The 21,323-nt window shown below is 39.1% G+C and overlaps 2 protein-coding genes across 5 annotated transcripts in view; both read left to right on the top strand.

Annotated features, from left to right (window-relative positions):
- Positions 1-3,732, top strand: part of nlrc5 (NLR family, CARD domain containing 5) — a 38,379-nt gene extending 34,647 nt beyond the window's left edge. For 2 of the 3 annotated variants that reach the window (XM_069686301.1, XM_069686304.1), the window contains one exon: positions 1,361-3,732. In XM_069686301.1, the coding sequence (XP_069542402.1) occupies positions 1,361-1,442 (82 nt within the window). In that variant the 3' untranslated portion in view covers positions 1,443-3,732. The remainder of the gene's footprint in view (positions 1-1,360) is intronic. The other variant, XM_069686303.1, reaches the window with a different exon arrangement.
- A 1,152-nt stretch (positions 3,733-4,884) lies between these two features.
- cpne2 (copine II) overlaps positions 4,885-21,323 on the top strand; it is a 50,151-nt gene continuing 33,712 nt past the window's right edge. For both annotated transcript variants that reach the window (XM_069685646.1, XM_069685645.1), the window contains exons 1-9: positions 4,885-5,089; positions 8,697-8,897; positions 15,446-15,625; positions 16,870-16,944; positions 17,304-17,375; positions 17,938-18,021; positions 18,255-18,344; positions 18,703-18,801; positions 21,048-21,134. In XM_069685646.1, coding sequence (XP_069541747.1) covers positions 8,721-8,897; positions 15,446-15,625; positions 16,870-16,944; positions 17,304-17,375; positions 17,938-18,021; positions 18,255-18,344; positions 18,703-18,801; positions 21,048-21,134 — 864 coding nt within the window. In that variant the 5' untranslated portion in view covers positions 4,885-5,089; positions 8,697-8,720. The remainder of the gene's footprint in view (positions 5,090-8,696; positions 8,898-15,445; positions 15,626-16,869; positions 16,945-17,303; positions 17,376-17,937; positions 18,022-18,254; positions 18,345-18,702; positions 18,802-21,047; positions 21,135-21,323) is intronic.

The raw sequence follows: 21,323 nt of genomic DNA, 5'->3' as shown, positions 1-21,323 counted from the left end.
GGCCTACTTCTCTCAAATATTGTTCACACATTTGTCTAAATCTGTGTTAGTGAGCACTTCTCCTTTGCCCAGATAATCCATCCACCTCACAGGTGTGGCATATCAAGATGCTGATTAGACAGCATGATTATTGCACAGGTGTGCCTTAGGCTGGCCACAATAAAAGGCCACTCTAAAATGTGCAGTTTTACTGTATTGGGGGGGTCCGGGGGGGGTCAGAAAACCAGTCAGTATCTGGTGTGACCACCTTTTGCCTCACGCCAACACATCTCCTTCGCATAGAGTTGTGGCCTGTGGGATGTTGGTCCACTCCTCTTCAATGGCTGCGAAGCTGCTGGATATTGGCAGGAACTTGAACACGCTGTCATATACGGCGATCCAGAGCATCCCAAAAATGCTGGCCATGCAAGAACTGGGATGTTTTCAGCTTCCAGGAATTGTGTACAGATCCTTGCAACATGGGGCCGTGCATTATCATGCTGCAACAGGAGCACGAGGTGATGGTCGTGGATGAATGGCACAACAATGGGCCTCAGGATCTCGTCATGGTATCTCTGTGCATTAAAAATGCCATCATTAAAATGCACCTGTGTTCTTTGTCCATAACATACGCCTGCCCATACCATAACCCCACCGCCACCATGGGCCACTCGATTCACAACGTTGACATCAGCAAACCGCTCACCCACACGACGCCATACACACCGTCTGCCATCTGCCCTGTACAGTGAAAACCGGGATTCATCCGTGAAGAGAACACCTCTCCAAAGTGCCAGACGCCATCGAATGTGAGCATTTGCCCACTCAAGTCGGTTACGACGACGAACTGCAGTCATGTCGAGACCCCGATGAGGACGACGAGCATGCAGATGAGCTTCCCTGAGACGGTTTCTGACAGTTTGTGCAGAAATTCTTTGGTTATGCAAACCGATTGTTGCAGCAGCTGTCTAGGTGGTTGGTCTCAGACGATCTTGGAGGTGAAGATGCTGGATGTGGAGGTCCTGGGCTGGTGTGGTTACACGTGGTCTGCGGTTGTGAGGCCGGTTGGATGTATGCCACACCTGTGAGGTGGATGGATTATCTCGGCAAAGGAGAAGTGCTCACTAACACAGATTTAGACAAATGTGTGAACAATATTTGAGAGAAATAGGCCTTTTGTGTACATAGAAAAAGTCTTAGATCTTTGAGTTCAGTTCATGAAAAATGGGAGCAAAAACAAAAGTGTTTTTATTCAGTGTATATATATATAAATACACTCAAATTCAGTTTTTTGGACTGCAATTTATGACATCTTGTTAATGCCTATTTGATCATATTTAAACGTGATATATATTAAACTCCCCTCTTCTGTGCTTTGCAGGCTGTGGAGGAACAAAATATCTTCCAGTGAAGCCCAGAGGCTCAGTCTGAGGGACAGAAGGCTGAATTTCTCATCCACATGATGTGATTACATTTCACTTCAGCAGAATTTCAGGTGAATCACTGCTTCAGTAAAGACATGCTCCATTCAAAAATTGAGTTGAGCATGAACATTACAAAAGTATTATAATCATACAGAAAAAAAATTAAATCGTCAGAAAACAATTTTGTGCTAAAAAAACAAACAAAACAAAAGATTGTGTATGCGATGACTGCTGCAGATTGAGGTTGTGGATTGTCTCATGGTATTATTTATGAAAAAATGATTTACCTGTTTATATGTAAGACTATGCACTTATTGGCCTCCAGTTTCACGGTGTTAAGCTGGCGTGATAAGCTGACACTGACACAATGTTTGTCAATGGTCCACATGTCTGAATGGCAGTCTTGACGTGGGTATGTTGTGAATATAACACCAGTTATATTCATAACATACCCACTAGGTCGAGTGCTACTCTTTAACTGGTGACAGAAAGCTGGCATACACTTCTTGTCTTTGTGTTCTGCAGAGCCTTTGGATAGGACACACAGAAGGCCTTGTGATACCATAAAGTCACTATTAAGTAACGACAACAAAATGTGTTATGAAATTATATGATAGATTTAAACTAAGTTGGGTAACATTATACATACATTATATTGTATAAATGTAATACTGTAGCCAGACTGATATTATACTTTACTTTGTGAATCATAAAAATGATCAGTATAGGCATCAAGATTGATCTTACTCACACCTAAAACACTACCAACATTTAAGATCTAAAATGAAATTATGCACTCTTAAGCCCCTGGTCAAAAAACCCACTAACACCCGGCTTTTTTGCTTAGTGGGAAAGGCTACAATCTGCATTTAGACCCGGGTCAAATGACTCTGCAGTAGACTCAGCTCCGGTTGGCATTGATGGGAACATAAAACCTGCGTCGACACGCTAATCTTTGTCCCCTTTCTGGCACGATGCTATGCTTCATCAGTAACTTCTGCGACTCCTTGTCATCTCAGCTACAAATTCTGCCCATCTCTGTCCGAGCAGCGCTCGAACATTGTTCCTAATTTGTCAGTGCCGAGTTTGATAAAAAGACTGAATGAGTAATAGATACAATAAAGACCTAACCACCGTAACATCTTCAATGTTGGTTAACTAACCCTGTCTCTGGCTTGTTTGTGACGTCAGACGGTGAAAAGAGACCGACAGGAGTATACTCCACTGGCATTGGGAAAAGAGACAATCAGCATCTATAAGCAGGTCTTCCCGGGTCTGAAAAACCTGCATCAACGTGCTAATTTCGGTGGAAAAGGGGTATATGCTTACTGTAAAGTCAGTAGCCTAAAGGTCCCAATAGGGATGTTAAAGTAATATAACACAGTATTTTTTAATTTTGTCACATAAGTGAGCTAGTGATCCAGGAATTTATTTTTTGTTTATTTTTTAAAGCTTTTATAATTATTTTACTAGTTGCCCAGCAGCTGACTGCTTGCATTTAACCAACACAAAATGGATAATAGCTGATTTATATGCATGTGGAAAAGCAGTTGGTTATATAAGCCACTTAAAGAAATAAAGTACTAAGCGAAGACTGTATGAGACACACTTCCTTACATTTAAGATCATAAACTGTGTTCCTTTTGGGAGCTGTTGAGAGGGTAATGATATGATTATCTTAGAAACTGGTAGAGGGCCAAACCACAAAATTTGTTGTGTTGCATAGACCCTGCCTCTTCAGTCTCCTTACTGCCAGCTTTCTACACACTGTCACTGCTCATCCTGCCAACACATGCCGCTGTGAAACTAGAGGCCAGGATGTCAGGGGTTCCAAAAAGTACTTTCCAGAGAAAATACTTACTGCATGTATGCAGACTCGACTACACTGAGTCACTTAGCAACGTGATATGTTTGCAATAATGAGAGGCCACATGAGTGAAAACACAATAAATCATATTTACACAATAGAAGAGTTGAAAAGGAGGACCCACCCTCCTTGGTTGTGGCCTCTGTCCAGTTTACTTATTTATTTCTGCTGTTATCTTGGAAGAAATAATCAGGTTATTGTTTTTTCAGTAATTTATTTAGCTGCAATTATAAATGAGTTTCTGTTTGTACATAATTAAAATGTGATAAATGCTATTGAACAAGACACATTGTGTAGCCTACATTCTCTGCAAAGACAATTATAGAAAGCAGAGGGAGGTCATGTTGTACTGTTGCAGCTAATTTGTTATTTAGTTTTGCTTTTTAAGGTTCTTGTTTAAGTTTCTTTTGACATGTTTCTATCTTTGACATTCATTCATTCTGACTTGCACTGAGATGTTGATTAAAAATGTAAAAAGACCACCTTGAGTTCTGACCTCTATTTACTTATTTAGTTTGTCCCCATTTTTATTTCTATCTTTCATTTAAAAGTCGGCTCTAAACTTGGTTTTAATTCTAATTGAATTTAAATAGATGATTTTAATATGCTATTAATAATTCACTTTGTCTTTTAACAGGCTCTTTATCTAACTCCCCTGATACTGGTGGAGGGTAGTTGAATAAAGTTACAAATACACAATCTCTACCTCAAAAATTACAAAAACTGTTTTATATTGATTATTTTATACATGTTGATTGTGTTTTAATGTAAAGAATTAATAATGCCCACCATCTAAATTCAAAGTTGCACATCATCTTGTTTAAATAGCTCACAGTTGAATTTAAATTGTAACATAATTCTGTTTATATAGTTAAGATGACTTGAAAACACAACTTGTAGTTTCAAGAGTACATAACTTATTTCTTGCACAAATGTTTCATTGTTACTGATGCCAACAAGAGCAGCTGAAATGAAATAACAGCTGTGCCTGAAAACAGTCACAGGATTGCCATTCATACTGTTAGTAACCTGGCACACCCTTGTGGTTAAGACTAGTAGTGCAAATGTGAGACAGATTCTTACATTATATTGTACCATATCGTAAACCTTAGATCTAATAGCGTACGGCATTATCTCATCCGGCATACCATGTCACTTTATCACATAACTGTCACTTTAACTTGTCACTTTATCACAGAACTTTCACTTTAACTTGTCGTTTTATCACAGAACTGTCACTTTAACTTGTCACTTACTCCTACTTGTATAACAGCTGTATATACCTCGTTTTTGTTTTTTTTGTTTTTTTAATCTATTCTTGTTTTTATAGGCTTACTTTATTTATTTACTTGCTATTCTGTCTTTGTACTGCTACAACACCCGAATTTCTACCCTGGGTATCAATAAAGGATTATCTTATCTCTTAATACTCGTATTGGCCACAAGGGAGTGCTAGGGGAACAATACATTTCCCGACAACACACTTCCAACGGAAGAGTTGTGCGTTAGCTTGACGGTGCCGCTTTTATTTTGTAAGTAAATTAGCAGTGCTTCCGGTCGTAGGCTAATAACTGCTAGCTTAGTTACGCTCCATCCTTCAGTGGTGTTGGGCAGAGAGAGCAGAGTCCAGGTGGCAACAAGGATGATTTACGTCCACGCACTGTTGCGCCTCTCAGTACACTAAAAATGGCAACAGCAACTTCATTTTCCACTTTTTTGTAGAAAGAAAGACTTGGTGGATTGTATTACTCATCACTGTGCGCAGTTATTATTAATATTATCAACTGAAAAGCGGAGAAGTTGGACGTCATTTACTGAGGTGAGTGTGAAACTTGTTTTGACGTTTTTTTTTCGGGTTCAACGTGTATTTGTAGATATTTAACATTTAGCTGTCGGGTGGTTTTTGCTGTTAGAAAAAGGTGAGGGCTTCAAAGAGGCTACAAAGACGCGCTCAGTTGTCCCTGACACTGAAGCCTAAACGTGCGCTTAGTCTTTGGTTAGAGGTTAAACACAGAAAAAGGAGGTTGTTTAGGATGTGACATTTTGCACCTTGCATGCGGGGTGAATATCAAAGGAAACATGCGGAAGTGCATTTTCGTTTGCGTATGAAAGAGGGAGTTTCTGATTCACTGTTTTGATCTGTTTCTTGTTCAGTTTAAATGGACTAATGGATCTGTAAATGACTATACTGCTTACGGTCTGCACCTCGTTTCTATTGACCAGTGTGGCACGAATATAGAAGACAGGACATGTACTGACAGGACAGGCTGTGTGTAAACACCATTAACAAGTATAAAACATCTTCCATGCTGTTATACTCGTCAGTCAGTCACACTTAACCTGCCCTCTCTGTCCGTTTTTTTCAATGTCTGCCCTCTTGCAGAGAAGTGACTCAGGTGTTGATGTGCAGTCTGACTGGGTGTGAACGACTTCTTCGGGGTCGAAACAACTAGGGACATGAAACAAAGCTGCTATAAACTAGTTTAGGTGGTTTTGTATGGATCATTTTGATTTAGTCCATGCATACCTGTAGTCTTATGCACTCTGCATATATACAGCAACTGTAGGGCTTCTACTCTATTCTTTTTACAAAGTACAACTAGTCTTTATATAATGGCACACTCAAAAGGTCCTCCTTTTGGAAGACATTAAAATTATATATTAAGATAAACCATACTTAACATATATAAGCGAATCACATTTTTGAAGTTGGAACTTTTTTTCTGTGGTGTTGGTTGTCAAAAAATAGGAGTGACATTATTTACAATTATAGGCAAATTTCAGAGGGTATCCTGCCTAAGCACCTGCCTAAATGCATTGTTACAGCGTATATGAATTGTGCAATTAGTGTCAACTGAGATTTTGTGTCTTTAATTTGCATGAGCTTAGCTTTGAAAAAACAAACTGCGCAATGTTGTCTTGTCCATTCATCCTCCGTAAGTAATACTGAACGAACCAATACAAGTATTTCAGCCAGTCACAACAAGCTTTTCATTGCCTGTGAATGACTGAAGTAAATGAGTAAATGAATGAAAATATCACACTGGCATTTTTCAGCACATCACCACTAGCAGTGTGACATCACAGGAGCAGAACTGGGGTGAAGGGAAGGGAGGAGCACGCTGGGTATGACACATTAGTATCTTAGCAACAGACAGCATCCTTGTAGCTTGCCGCTCTGAGAACAAAACCACCTTTATGGAGACAAGGTTGCATGCTGTTTATTTGTCATTAAAGCCTCCGATTTCTAACTTGTTATTCCTGAGTTCAGACATGTAGTTTATATTTATCTCAAACGTGTTAGAAAATACATGTGTGTTTTTTTGCTGGCTTTTTCTCCTCTTTTACCCTGAGGCACCTCCGTTTAAGAGGTTTTTATGGTAGCTTTGATCTGGGCTTAGGGTACTGTAAGAGTGCGTGAGGTCTTAACACTTGGTAGCATTGGGGCCTCTCATGCAGCTAAAAACCCACTCTGGAGCCATTCTGCATTGGCATTAAGGCCTCACATTCTGCATGTAATTTACTGCTGTGTTAATTTCTTCCTCAGTGGGTATTTTAAGCCCTTTAGTATCAATAGTCTTATGAAACTTGACTCTTTATGGCTGTTAAACCCAGTTTAAGAGTGATTTATTAATTTGCTCATTGTCTTTACCGTTCCCCTCTTTTTTAACAATCCATTATACTTAGTAAAAAGTAAACATGTTACCTACATAAAACAAATTGTATATTGTAATAACTGTATTCTGTATACTACTGATATCTCATGGGAAATGCTCACTCTGCCTGGCAACAGATACGAACAGCCAGTGTGTTAACACATATTTGCTGCTTTGAAGTGTTAGTTACGTAAGACCTCTAACGAGAAACCGCATGTTTTCCTGGACACCAGCCATCACAATGTAACCATTACATGTATCCGTCATGTAACAACAACCTGCAGTGCAGTTCAGCTAAGAAATGTTGTTTTAGTTGAACCTTTCCTTGTTTTTGTTTATTGTTCATTAGGTCAGTTGTTGGCAGATACTTAGGACTGATGCTGACTAATAATTAATTGTGGAGTATATTATGGCAAGTTCTTGCTTTTCATGGCAGTTAAAATATCATCAGAGAGATTATTTACACAAATGTGTCATTCTATTTTTATATTTTCATCTTTTTTCAGCATTTTTAAGCATTGATTAGGCAATAAAGGGATGGCAGGTGTATTGATGGCCATGTCTGGTGGTTGGTGCATTTGGTCCAGACTATAATATCTCATGTAATTGATTGCATTTTTCACAAGAGGAAAAAGTGTCAGCAGCAGGTTCTAGTTCTATACTGAACATTGACAAATATCAACAATTACTGGACAGATTGGAACTGGAAATTTGTGCCACATTTAATGTGAATGCTCAATCGTTGTTTTTTGTAAAGGCAGTCAATTGAAGCAAACAAAAAACTCTCAGTGTCTCTTATATTGACTGAGAAAGTTGAGTTTTTCTAAACTCAAAGCTGTGCCAGCAGGGCCTACATGTTTCTGAATGTAGCAATTGCATGCAAGCAGCCAAAGCCTCAGTCCACTGCTTTTTCTTTGGCCATAATCTAGCTCATATAAAAACTGCAAAATATCTGAATCAGCCAACACACTGTTTGCAGCACAGTTCAATTTTGTAGCTAGGTTACAATACAAGCCAATGTGGAGACTACAAATCCCTGCTGTAATAGCACAAAATGTTTTGGCCCACCAACTTTGTTGGTTTTTAAAAATGCCACATTGGATGGTTTCAGTTTCAGATATTTGGTTGAATATAAAGCTGTGTTGTGTTAGAGTTGTAGACTGTAAAAGTAAAACCTTAGTAACACCCGCTTTTGCACTTCAGAGGTTTATATGATATATATACAATTGGCTGAGTTAATAGGTAATTGGTTCAAGAATTGGCAGATTAATCAATATTAAAACATAACAATTAATACAGCCGTTGTCTAATACTTTGGTTTTAACCTGCTTCAAACTTATCACATTCCCATCAGCCTTTGTTGTTAATATCTGCATTCTTACCCGGAGTCTTACTTCAGCTAGTTGTTCACGATTATCGTGGCCAAATTGTTTGCGAATCACAATAATTAACCAGATAGGATTAACCAGATAATAGAAATACACCTCGATCAACTTATCTAGACTTGCTTTTCAATTAAATTATACCGTAAAATCCTGTTGTACCATCCAAACTACATCCCTCTCTCTTTAGGGAGTTTTGTCTACTCCACTCTGAAGTTTCAGCTGCCAATACTAAGAGGTAGTCCAAATGTTCATAGTGTACCTCTGCTGTTCTTAGATTTAAAGGGCACCCGTTGTCAGCCAAGAAACAGCCTGTGTGGGATGCTGTGTGTGGTTGTATTAAACTTATGTGTATCTAACTTATTCCTCTATCTTTTCTTTTCTCCAGGGTGATTAGCTGTGACCTCAGACCATGGCCTACACTCTGGGCTCAACAACTGACGGCCAGACGCGCAGTGTCGCACCTCAGCACTGCGTCACTCGGGTGGAGATGTCTGTCACTGCATCCAACCTGCTGGACCGAGATGTAGCCTCCAAGTCCGACCCGTTCTGTGTTCTCTTCCATGAGGTGGAAGGAAACTGGGTGGAGGTAAGGATGGAGGGATGATGGGATAAGAGAAAAACAGATGGCAAATGGAGAGAGAGGTGGAGGAGGAGATACTGGAGAAAGGGACAGCAGTGAAAAAGAGGCCGGTTTTGTTTTATTAAAACAGAAGTTAAAAAAACATCAGTTCAGGATAAAAACTGCAGATTGAGGAGAAAAGACTGAACAGAGAGATAATATATTAGTGCTTGGATCACACAGAGTCAAACCCATGTTTGGTGCCTCTCCATGCTGTTTATATCAACTCCATTGAGGTGGAGAGAAAAGGATAATAGAGAGGCAGAGATAAGAAGTAGTTTAAAGGGAGACTGGGAGATTGAATGAGTTTTAGAAGTGCCTTCAAGGTCACATCCAGCATGCAGACTCTTCCAGCAAAGGGCCGAGCTGAGGGTTTTGTTTGTTGCTATGTAAGTCTGCAAAAAGTGTATGCTGTGACCCACATCCAAACTCATGATGACCATCTGCCAAGAGCCCCAGCAGGCTCAGCCTGGTAGGATGTTGCAACATCTATTAAGGTGAAATTTTAATTTTGGAAACCCTAATCTCTGTTTTACACTGATTAAAAGCAAGAACTCCTGTGTTTATACTGGCTAGCTACTAGCTGGGCCCTCTCTGTTGGGAGTTCTCTCCATGTCTGCCGTGAAATTTCACACTGAAATCAATTAATTCAAAAGGAATCGCTGCAATTAGGCAATCCATTCAAGGAGGCGAAATTAATCTGAGTTAATGCTCTGTGAAGAGTTGATCTTTGGTTTACTTTGACCTATGACTTCATTTGACCTTGAAGAGGGACAGCGAGTCCAAGGAAGCTGTCATTAGTTATTAGCCCTTTTATTCATCCTCCTCTGTCAGAGAGAAAACTTGTGTTTTCTTCCCTCTGCAGACTTTTAACTGAACAATGATGAACAATATGCAACAGAGAAGTAAAACAATACATTTTGCTCCACTTGTCTTCACTTCCTTGTGAATGAAAAACATATATTTTTAATTTATGTCTGTGGTGAAAACAGGGACCATTTGGTAGTGATTGTAAAAACCAGGGCAATTAAGTGTTTTACAGATATTTGCTGGTACTCACTGTGCCCAGCTTGTAACTGGGACAAGTTATCACAAGCTTTTGATAATCACAACTCACAAGCTATAGCAGTTCACCAACTGGCCCTGCAAGTAGTCGCCAAACTTTTCACCTATTGAGGAATTTTACTGAACCACTGCTTTAGCCCGATGATAAACTAATGATCAAGGGTTTATCAAACCTTTTGCCCCGTGTGTGCCGAATCAAAATAGAAGTAGATCAAAACCAGGGTGTGTTTTGAACCAAAATGTATAAGCCCAATTAGAATTGGTAGAATTTAAATGATCTTAATCTCGACTATAGAGTTTATACACAGAGCCCCTCAGTGGACCTGGTCCTGCATCAGTTAATAGATGTTTGGTGCAGTTGTACTTTGGTTCCTGTTTCTTGTGGGAGATTTCTGCCTCACTCTTATTGTGTAAACAAAATGTGATGTGATGTCTGGAGTATCATATTTTCATCGTGTAGAAATATAAAAACATGAGCGCTAAGTTTAAGCTGCTCCAGAGGAACATGGTGATGAAGCTTTGGTTTGTGTAGGTTGCTGCCTCGAGGCTTTTCTGTAGCAAACAGCTGGTCAACAGGGCAAGCGGCAGTGCATGTGTGTGCCTGTGTGTGTGTGTGTGTGTGTGTGTGTATCTGTGTGTGTAGGCGAGTGCCTCAGGTTCTAGCTAGCTGACGGTCAGCAGGGCATGTGGCTCCGATGTGAAATTGCCAACGGTTTCTATGGTAACAGGAAGGGAAACAAAAGCTTAGCACTCCTGGTGTGAGGGAACGATGAAGGAGGCGAAATGAGGCCCAAACCTTTTCTCGGATATTATCCACAGCTCGCCGTTTCTCTCACATCCCAGCTTTCTCACTTTCTCTGATCCCTTTCTGTTAGCTTTGTTTTCTCTCTCTTACGATTGTCCTTCTCATTTCTGTCTCCAGTCTTCCTCTCTCTGTCTCCCTTTGTCTCTCTCTGTCTCACTGTCGGTCTGTCTTGTGAGATAGAGGTGTGAGAAGCATCTGGCTCCATTGGGGAAAGAGAGGGAGAGGGTAAGAGAGGGTAAAAGTGTGAGAGCAAGGAGGTGTGAGAAGGGGGGATGAGAAAAGGGTGGAGGGAAAGAGAGGTTGAGGGGAGAATCTGTGAGAGAAAGTGAAAGAGAGGATGGAGGAGGAGAAGAGAAAGAGAAAAAAGTGAGACTGAACCAAAGGAGAATGAAAGTGGAAAGTGAAACAGGGGGAAAAAATGATGGAATGAAATGATACCAGTTCAAACTGGCGTTAGAGAAGCTTTAAATAACGAGATAGGCTTACAGGAATACGAAACTCAGCTATGCAAATGACATGGCACCCAGTTAGCACACTACTTGGGCTATTTTCTACATTCATTTGATTTTTTTCCCTCCTAACTCCAAATCCTCGTACTAATCTCAACACGTGTTATGAACTCAGATATGTAACACTGCAAGTGAGAGCTCACATTGATGATGATTAACAACAGTACAGTTGGCATGCCAAAATCAGTGGGGTTTAAAATGACATCTTTAGCAGAGTGCGACGGCATGGCACAGTCTTATGTAGCCATGAAACCTCAGATGCAAGAACAACATTTTTTCCTACTGAAACATGTTTTCAATTACATTTCTGCTTTATTGTGCTCATCAGAAATAAGCATCCAGGAAAGATAGGTGATAAGACAAGTCCCTTCACCAGAACACAGTGTCTGCCTCTTGATACAACAGATCAATTTAAATATCCACAGAAGTCTAACCCTGGTTTATTAAAGCTGCTCTACCGTGAATCTTTAAGTTGACAATTCACCAAATCACGATGTGTAATAATTATATCTCAACACAACAGTTCTTCTCAACTCTACGGAGCATTTTAGCCTGTTTCTGCTTATTGTTTTGCTTTTTTGCTTGAAACTTTATCGGAGTTATCATTCACTCTCACTGCTCTCATTAGCCTTATTTTAAGATGGCATCTGTTTTCAGAGAAATGGCTCAGATTAATCTACTGATCTGCTCACCACTGACGAGACAACAGACAGAGTTAGCAACTAGTTTGCGAACACTGTGAAACATTTGGTAAACAATAATCAAACCTGACTTGCATTCATCAGGTGGAAACAAGTAGGACTTGAAAATGAGGTTAATGTCTTGCCTTATCTGCTTGATGGGAAATTAGCACTTTTTTGCCCAACAAATCAATTTTTAAATGTGAAAGTATGTGAGATTTTTTTTTAGAGCTAATTGTGTTGGGATGCCCACAGTAAGCACCCCCAAAAATGTTCTTTTTTCTTTGCAATATGTGTTTGTTTTGGAGCTTCAGGTTTGTCCAGGTGATTCCTTTGTAACAGCATCTTCTCTCATGTCCCAGTCTTTGAAACCACTCAGGCCATCCCATTGAATCATCCTTTCTTCATTAAGCTGTCTGACTGTGTATTCCAAACCAAACAGGTCCTGTGTTGTCAAACAGCTTTCCAGTCACACCCCATACCCCAAATAATTGCTAAACAAGGAACTTATATTTGAATTATAAATGGTGTGCTCAAAAGTGAAGAACACACACAGCAGGTCCAGCATTTAACAAGATAAATAGTGGAATGTTATTGAAGATTGTGTGATATTTATTAAGACCTAAGTCATTCTTGATCTCATAGCCCTGCAGTAAGTTATTGTTGCATGGTGCACCCAGCTGTTCATATTATTCTGTTGCACTGATTGAGGACAATGTGTTTTTCACTTGCCTGTTATGCTCATTTTTATTTTTGTCTCATTTTATCTGAAATTAAACGTGGACAGATATAAACGAAGGCAGAGAGGACTGCCACAAGGGTCTGATTTATTGCCTAGCCCAGTGAGCCAGGTTCAAATCCACAGCGGCACAAATATGAGACATGCACTTCAGCCTGTTGGGCTGCCATGACGCCTTTGTGATATCAGTTTTTAAGCCAAAGTGCACCCATTCTTCTCTGCCCTCTTCCCATGCGTCACACACATGGGTAAGTGCTGTAAGCACTGGTAGCAGGCTGAAGTTTAAACCCTTTTCTCTGTGAAGTATAGGTCTGCAGCTCTTCCCAGTTCTATAACAGTGTCTAGTCAGAGAGATGTGAGATATTTTGGTCAAAAGCATGTAAAAGTACAATTTATAGAGGTACCTTATATCTGCAGAATTTAAACTCAAAGTCAAACACTGAATGATGACAAACAACAATGGAAATTTCAGCTGCCTTGGGACAGATTAATAAGAGCAAAGTGGTATTTATTTCCCATAGTGACCCAAAGAAAACAGTCTGGCTGCAGAAAAATAGCAGAAAAATAAAAGTTACTGAATGATGTGGCATGTTCACTAGCCAACATGACAATGGTGATGTTAACCAAGCATGTTAATCATGTTTACCATTGTGGTTTAACGCGTGATCATGCTAACATTTGATAATAGGCCTAAAATTCAAAGCTAAAGCTGTAGGGATTTCATCAGTTTTTCAGGTATTTGGTTAGAAAACAACATTTTGGATAAGGTTACATTTTGACCTGATGACAGTGCTAAATGAAAAGTCAGGGGATCAGTACATTTATTATAGTTCATCTTGTGGGGACAGGAGTGTCTATTCCTAATTTCATCGCAATAAGTCCAGTAATTTTGAAGATGCTTCACCTAAAACCACAAATGTCAGCCTTACTGTGGCACTAAAGGAGGAGTCAGAGGAACACCAAAGCACATTGGGCCTATTCATTGCCAAAAAAGGAACAACATGTGTGGGGTCATAACCAATTCTGTTTCGACACTAGTTAGTTACTTACTGTATTCACTTAAATCAACAATCAAAGAGCTTTGTTTAGCTAGTGCCTCTGAATCAGCAGGAGAATAGATGGATGTAAGTACAAGGATGTTAACATGTCATGGCTGCCATCTCCGGTGTATCAGTCCAATGACCATTCAAAAATACCTTTTATATTCACTATAATTCAGAAGCAGTGACAGGCTAGACGTTTACTGACCTCATCTAATGGTGGATAAACACACTATGCAGTGTGTTCTGGGTGAGTCAGACTGGAGAGTAGCACGGCAAGTGAGTGTTAGTGGTGTCACCCAACCACTAGGTTTAGAGGACCAAGAGCATAAAACATGACTCTCAGGGTGCTCTTACAGTCACTCTCATACTCTGATCTGTCTGTGTACTGTAAGGGATAAAGGCCATAAGAACTCATCATTTATAATGCCTTAAAGCTCAACCAAATGTGGACAATGCTGTATTAACAATTCGGTTTGACCTCACTATAATGTACATTCATTGAACTCTGTTTCGGCAGCAGCAGCTGACTGTTTTCAGTAAAAAACAAGAAAAAGCTTAGATAAACTTGTTGAAAATTAACTGTTCAGCACCAGTGGCATACAGACAAAGCAATTAACACAAGAAGGAAACAGCCAAGACCTGAATATTTTAAGCCATCTAAGGGACAACCCTACTCCCTGACTTTCCCTCTTGTTATACCATGATGGATATTTTACTGAAAATGTGTACTTTTCCCCCTCAGCTTCAGCTCTTCATTTGGTTTTGTGTTAATGAGCAATTTAAGCATCCTAAAATGCTAAACTGATGCAGTGAACAAGGCAAACATACCTACTTAACATCAGCATGTTATTGTTATTTTCTTTTTAAACATATTAGCTTGCTTCAGCAATATGTTGCCAATTAGCTCAAATCACCACAGTGCAAGTATCATGGATGTGTAAAGAAGAGGAACAGCCTCACAGAGGCATTAGCATGGCTGTAGATTCTTTGTTGGGTCATAGAGAACTACACCGCTTACCACATTTTCATGTAGAAGTGCACAAATGACTGGAAATAAGCTTCTGGCCTATTGATTATAAGAAAAAGTTACAAGCTGTTGTAGCCTCTGTAGTTTTTTAGGGAAAAGCACTGAGATGCTGTTATACTGCATTCATTATTTAGTACTATTGCATGTATTTGACCTTCACCTCTTATACAGTGTTGATGCTAAACTCACAGTTATTTCAGCAGTGCTGGCCAACTTTTGCATTTACTGACTTCAGTGTGACTTAACTGTGTCATATAGATGGTTACATGGGATGGGTGTTACACTTGTATGCCATTACTGGTGATAAGATGGAGGGGCAAAATCCAGCAGAGCAGTAAATGCATTGGTCTAGACATCCTGAGACTAAAGCGGGTTTATCTTCGGCTCAGTTGGTTCAGAAATGACAAGAAAGTTTGGCTGTGGAGGAGTCAGAAACCAGCCTGCACTGGCACAATCAAACCCCTGCATTGTGTTAGGTTAATGGAATGACCAGGATACTTTGTTTTCTATGCAAACATTAAATCGTGTATAGGATCACAACCTGAAAAAGACAATTTTTCAGTAAAACCTAACTGTTCTGCTGGATACATGACCAAGCCATAGTCTGCTTAAAAAGTCCTTCTCTCCACTCGTTTCTTGTGTTTTAGCTCTGCCGCACGGAAACAGCTGTGAACAACTTGAACCCAGTGTTTGGAGTGAAGTTTCAGGTGGACTACCACTTTGAGGAGATCCAGAAGCTTCGCTTTGCCATGTTTGATGAAGACAAGTGTGCCACACAGCTCTACGAACATGACTTCCTGGGAGAATTCATCTGTACACTGGGAGTGGTATGGAATTGCTTTTCATCTTTAGTCAAAAGTTGGTTCTATATTAAATATGATGACTGAGTATATGTCTGATATATATGTATATGTATCTTTTGTTCCACTGATCAGTGCATTCAGACATCTTGCTTAATACTTATCAAATTGGCACAAATTGACACATATCCATATGGATTTGAAGAAGTTGTATCAACTGATACACACCATAAAAATGAACTTCAAAAAAGGATATTTGGTTCAGTTACCTGTGGTATTAAGAAGTTTACATACAGTATAGCTCAACTTAATGACCATGGGTTGCAGCTGAAAGCTTTAGAAACAGGTGCTTAATATTTCAGTATAATGATGCAGATTATTGTTAATAACTTTAATTATATTTTTTTAAAACACACTTTCGAAGCTTCATGAACACAAATGTCTTTGCCTTGTTGGTCTGGAAGCTACTTTGTTATCAAAAATATTAATTTCCCTTTTCGATAAAGTGTGTCATGTAATATATATCAAATTCTTTGTAGTTTTTTTTTCAATACTAGTTAAGCAAATGTGTTACGGGGTAATTAACTTAACGTTGCCTGATAATGGCTGATAGTCCTTGACTTCAGAGCTCTCGACCATCTTGATTTAAACCCCAGCCTATGATCTTTTTTCTTACATGTAACTGTAAAAAAGTGTTAATGCTGCTCTCCACTAGCAGACCCTTGTTGCTTGCATGACATTTGTTTCGTGGTTTGTGGTCGTTCTGAGACTTGGCCTGGAAAGATTATATCCTGTCACGCTTCCCCCTCAGATGAGTTTCATTGTGTACTGTGTGTTTTGGATTATGTTATGTAATAATAGCACACGAAGGCAAAATCTTTTAAGGTATGTGTAGAGGAACTGATCTTATAAGAACGCTGTGTGAATATATAATTGATGTTTGTCAGACTGCTGTAGAAGAAGGTTTCTCATTTACTTCCTGCTCTGTCAGTCTTTTATGCTTTATGTTGTAAGTTATCTTAAATGTAAAATGCAGCAGATGTCAACCTACAAAAGCCTGCACGTTCCCTTCCTTGTTTCAGAAACACATGGGGTCAAAAGTTGAATTGAAGGAGTTATTGAGGGAACTTCTAAATTGAACTAGAATGGCCTGATTCAGGTAATTAGGTTTAGGATATTTAGCGGGTCCAACAACAACATGTGTTTTGTGTTTTGTCTTTCATGTGCTTAATGATTCCTGAACCATCTGTGTCTCTTTGATTATGCACTAGATTGTGTCCAATAAGAAACTTCACAGACCGTTGATCTTAGCCAATGGAAAGCCAGCTGGCAAGGGATCCATTACGGTAAGACTCAGTACTGTGATTAAATGGTACCCCTCCTCTCTATCTTTACATCTGTTTCTTTCTGTGTCCTGTTGACACACACACACACACACACACACACACAGGCAGACAGTGTACCGGGCCATCAGAGGTGGCTATAGTTGGTCATGTGGATACGGTCACTGTTGTTTACTATAATGGCATGTTTGCTTCAGCTGTGATGATGATAACTATGATGAAGGTGTAATTGAGGCTGCTTTTGTTACTATTATTGATGTCATGACTGTTTTGTTGCGGCTCTTCCTGCCGATGATGATGTGAGAGGAAGGAGTTGCCAGTATTTTTGTAGCAGCTAATGTTGTGCTGTTATGTTATTTCAGATAACAGCTCAGGAGCTGTCTGATAACAGAATCATCACTTTGACCCTGAGTGGGCGTAAACTGGATAAGAAGGTAGGCAGTTAGACCCACAAGTACACAAATATACACACAGACACGCACACACACACACACACACACACATACACATTGAATAGAATACAAGCACACACACACTCACACACAAGTGCATTAGAGCAACACAAGCATCATGAGACAAAGCACACACAACAACGTTTACAGTCAATGTCTCACACCTTTCACCTTTATCCCCAAACTAATGGGCTTTCTATGTCTACTTGTACTGTAGTTGGATTTGACAACAATGCCGAATTTGATTCTTTTTTTCTATGGGTTTATTTTCAATCATGTACCTTTCAAGTAAGAAACAGCACAGGAATATTGATTTAATGTAAATCATATGCGTGCCTGCTGAGCATCCTCTGGTTAACCAACAAGAATCCATACGAAGCACATTGAATGCTGGAGGTCGGAGTGTCTTTTTAATACAACAAAATGTAACTTTTCTCAAATAAGTTATACATGTATTGATCTTCAGCTGAGGAGATAAGAGCTAAGCATAAACAAGATTCATCTTTATAAAGACCTTACAACAAAATATCCTTATTCTGAGCAGGACTTTTTTGGGAAGTCGGACCCCTACCTTGAGTTTCACAAACAGGGAGAAGACAGCAAATGGATGCTGGTGCACAGGACAGAGGTGAGTCATACGTGGTTTCAAAGCATCTTCATCTCACTGTTATTATTGTCAACCATTAGCCTGTCATTGTCGGTTAACCAGGTCTCACAGGCGGTTCTAAACTGTAACTTTAACAGTAAGTGCTGGAGGCTGGAAAAAAAACAGTTTAGGTCATTCTTCTGTGGCTGCATTTAATATATCTGCTGCTGTGCAATTCAGTAATTATGTGCCTGTTTCTGTGTCTGCTTCTTCAGGTCATAAAGAACACTTTAGATCCAGCATGGAAACCCTTTACTGTTCCACTTATTTCTCTATGCAATGGAGATGTGGACAGGAACATCAAGGTTTGTGGTTACAGTTTAATTTGTTATAAAACTGGAGAGGAATTCAGTTTTTGCTCTTTTAAATGAAAGCAATGTTTATGCACTGGTTAGGATTGTGTAAAGGTCATTTGATTAGGATGCTGTGAAAAATGAGTCCAGTGGTGCTATCCATATGAAATGTAGCCAGTTTTTATTTAAATAAAATACATTTAAAACATTTTTAAAAAAAAAACATGTTTTAAAAAGTCTGAAAATGATGGAGACGTGTAAAGAGGATACAATTACCAGAGAATTATTCAGAGTCAAAATGAAATCTTTAAAAGCTAACACTTTATGGAAGAGATAATGGCATAATGTGATGTGTTCTGCAAAATAACAGGTCCTGTGCTACGACTATGATAATGATGGAGGCCACGACTTCATAGGAGAGTTTCAAACCACGGTTTCCAAGATGAGTGAAGCCCAGAACTCTGTGGAGGTAAAACTTATTTTTCATTAGCATAACTAAGTGGATAGGCCTGTTCAGTTTAGTGTCATCTATATATTTTCTCAACATTTCAAGTTGTCCAATTATTATTTTTTTGTTGGTTAATGGGGTCTGAAAACTCCCATTAGCCACACAACACACAATACCCAATTAGCAAGCAAACATTCTAATTGCTAAATACTCACCATAGTAATGAATTGTGAAATACAGTGTGTGTGTTAATGTGCATCATAGCTTAATGGTGACATTAGTATGTCAGCATTCTAACATAAGCAGTCTTATTAGATAGATTAAATCCAACAACAGCTGAGTCTCTTGGGACATACAGTAGTTTGGGTCAACACACCAAATTTGCATCTTAAACAGCAATGGAGAAAAATAGCACATAAATTCCAGTACTATCTTTAACTTCTGATCGGGTGGGCAACCTACAGCAGGCCTCCAAAGTAGCCCACTGCACATCCCCTCCTCTGGTCATATTCAGGCACAAACAGGTCTGCTCCATTCTCATTGTATGAGACAGCTGTGTGTCACTGTTAACAGAGACTCATGCACTTTACCAATAAAAAGTTAGACAGGGATTTGATCAACTAGTCTACTTCTCTAAACTTTGGACTACCTACTGCAGAAGTTGTCACCTATTATTGATATGAGCTCACCCTAAAGTGACAGGCTAAAACTGGCCCCGAAAAGTAGACTGTACAGTACAGCTTAAAACAATGGCAGATGACCAATCTGGTGGTGTAGAGCTGACAAGATGAGTATGAGAAATCCTAAAATATACCATAAACTATTCTTATTTTTATTCCAGCATCCCGCCAAAGTTGACATTTACTCCCATCAATGTTGAGGATCCAGGAATATCTAAGTTGTCTGTTTTTATTAGGGATACACCGTTGAGATTATTTAATTCCCCATAATGATACTGCAGCCATGGATATCAGCCAATACTAAGTGTACAATAAAAGTGTTTTAACAATAAGCTTTGCAGGTACATTTGTATGCCTCACTGTGCAGAAGAAACCAGGGTCATTTTATTATGTGAAGGCAACATCTGACTTGACTTAATCGTTGATTTCCTAACTTTGTGAAACATAATTTACATAAAACATGTTTTCAAATGTTTTCATTTAAAAACATTTTTCACCATTAAAATTTAAAATCAGCATTTATCTGATCTTGCATGAATAACTGAGAATCACACTCCATCATCAGCCAAAAGATAACAGTTTTGTTTCATCCTTTAGCTGCACTTAATTTACCACAACTCTGCCCCATACAGTATAATTTGCAGTTTAAATGCATTCAGTCATCTTTCAACAATGAAGCCTGAATAATCATGCACAGATTTGCATGTGGAATTTTTTCACACATTACAGCCACTGAGAACTGGTTGGTTTTAAAGTGTGAGCTGCTAAATGCTATTGAGAATTATTCTTTTCACAATTTTTCCACTTAAGATGTAAAGATGCAGGGATCAAAACACTCTTCATTCATTAGTAGCTGTGTGCGTGTGTGTTTGCATCAGTGTTTAAGGAAATGTGTGTTTTAATTTGTGAAACTGCGTGTGTGCATGTGTCAAAGCAGCCTCACGACTTGTTCTCCCACTGAGTCCCTTCATGTGTGGTAATGTTGCGGGGGGAAACACAAAATAACAAGCGAAAAAAGGCAGAGGCAGGGTGGAGAGATGGGGGATGGAAAGAGAGACAGTGTGTGAAAAGAAGGATGAGAAAATGAGAGGTGCTTTTGAGATGTAAAACAGCCTTTAGCTGAGCCCTAGTAACACGACAAGGCATTTAGAGCTACCTGTCATATGAATCACCAGCTGACTTTCGACATGTGACTGTGTGTAGTGCGTGTGTGTGTATAGTCTTAAATGTCTGTTTTGATCAAACACACTGCTATCTAACGTGTGTAACATACACTTGTATTAAGCTTCACTTTTTTTGCATCTTCATTTTCATCATGTCAATTCATGGGTGATTTTTAACACAAAGCATTTTTGTGTAAGCTCCAGTTTTAACTGTATACCTCACACCAATTGTATAGATAGCTTTTAATATTTAAATTTGACAGTCAAGTTGTAATTACTGTAGGTAATATAGAATTAATGCAGATCCGAGTCTTTCAGTTGCCCATCTCACCTGCACTCTTTCAACTCTTCTTATCATTATCTCTTTCTGGTAATGAAACTTACCATATTTATTTTCCCTGAAATAGTTTTTCTGTCTAACCAGGTGGAGTTCGACTGCATCAACCCCAAGAAACAGAAGAAAAAGAAGAATTATAAAAACTCTGGAGTTATCATTGTCAGGTCATGTAAGGTGAGGATGGATGGAATGACCTTTGTTTTTTTTCAGTAACATCCAAGTTTGCTTTATCTTAATCTTTACATCTAAATTATGGCAATTGGTATTTGTTATTGGTAGATATCATAGTGGGCTGTGCACCTGTGAGTCTTTTCAATCCTTTTAGTAATACTAAACACTACCACTGGCTAGCAACCACAGAAA

This window comes from Semicossyphus pulcher, unplaced genomic scaffold (assembly GCF_022749685.1).
Source record: "Semicossyphus pulcher isolate SPU_LCO1_2020_fin unplaced genomic scaffold, fSemPul1.0.p SCAF_8, whole genome shotgun sequence".
Lineage (NCBI taxonomy): Eukaryota > Metazoa > Chordata > Actinopteri > Labriformes > Labridae > Semicossyphus > Semicossyphus pulcher.
Note: the sequence above shows the minus strand (reverse complement) of the source record. Positions and strands in the feature narration are given on the sequence as shown.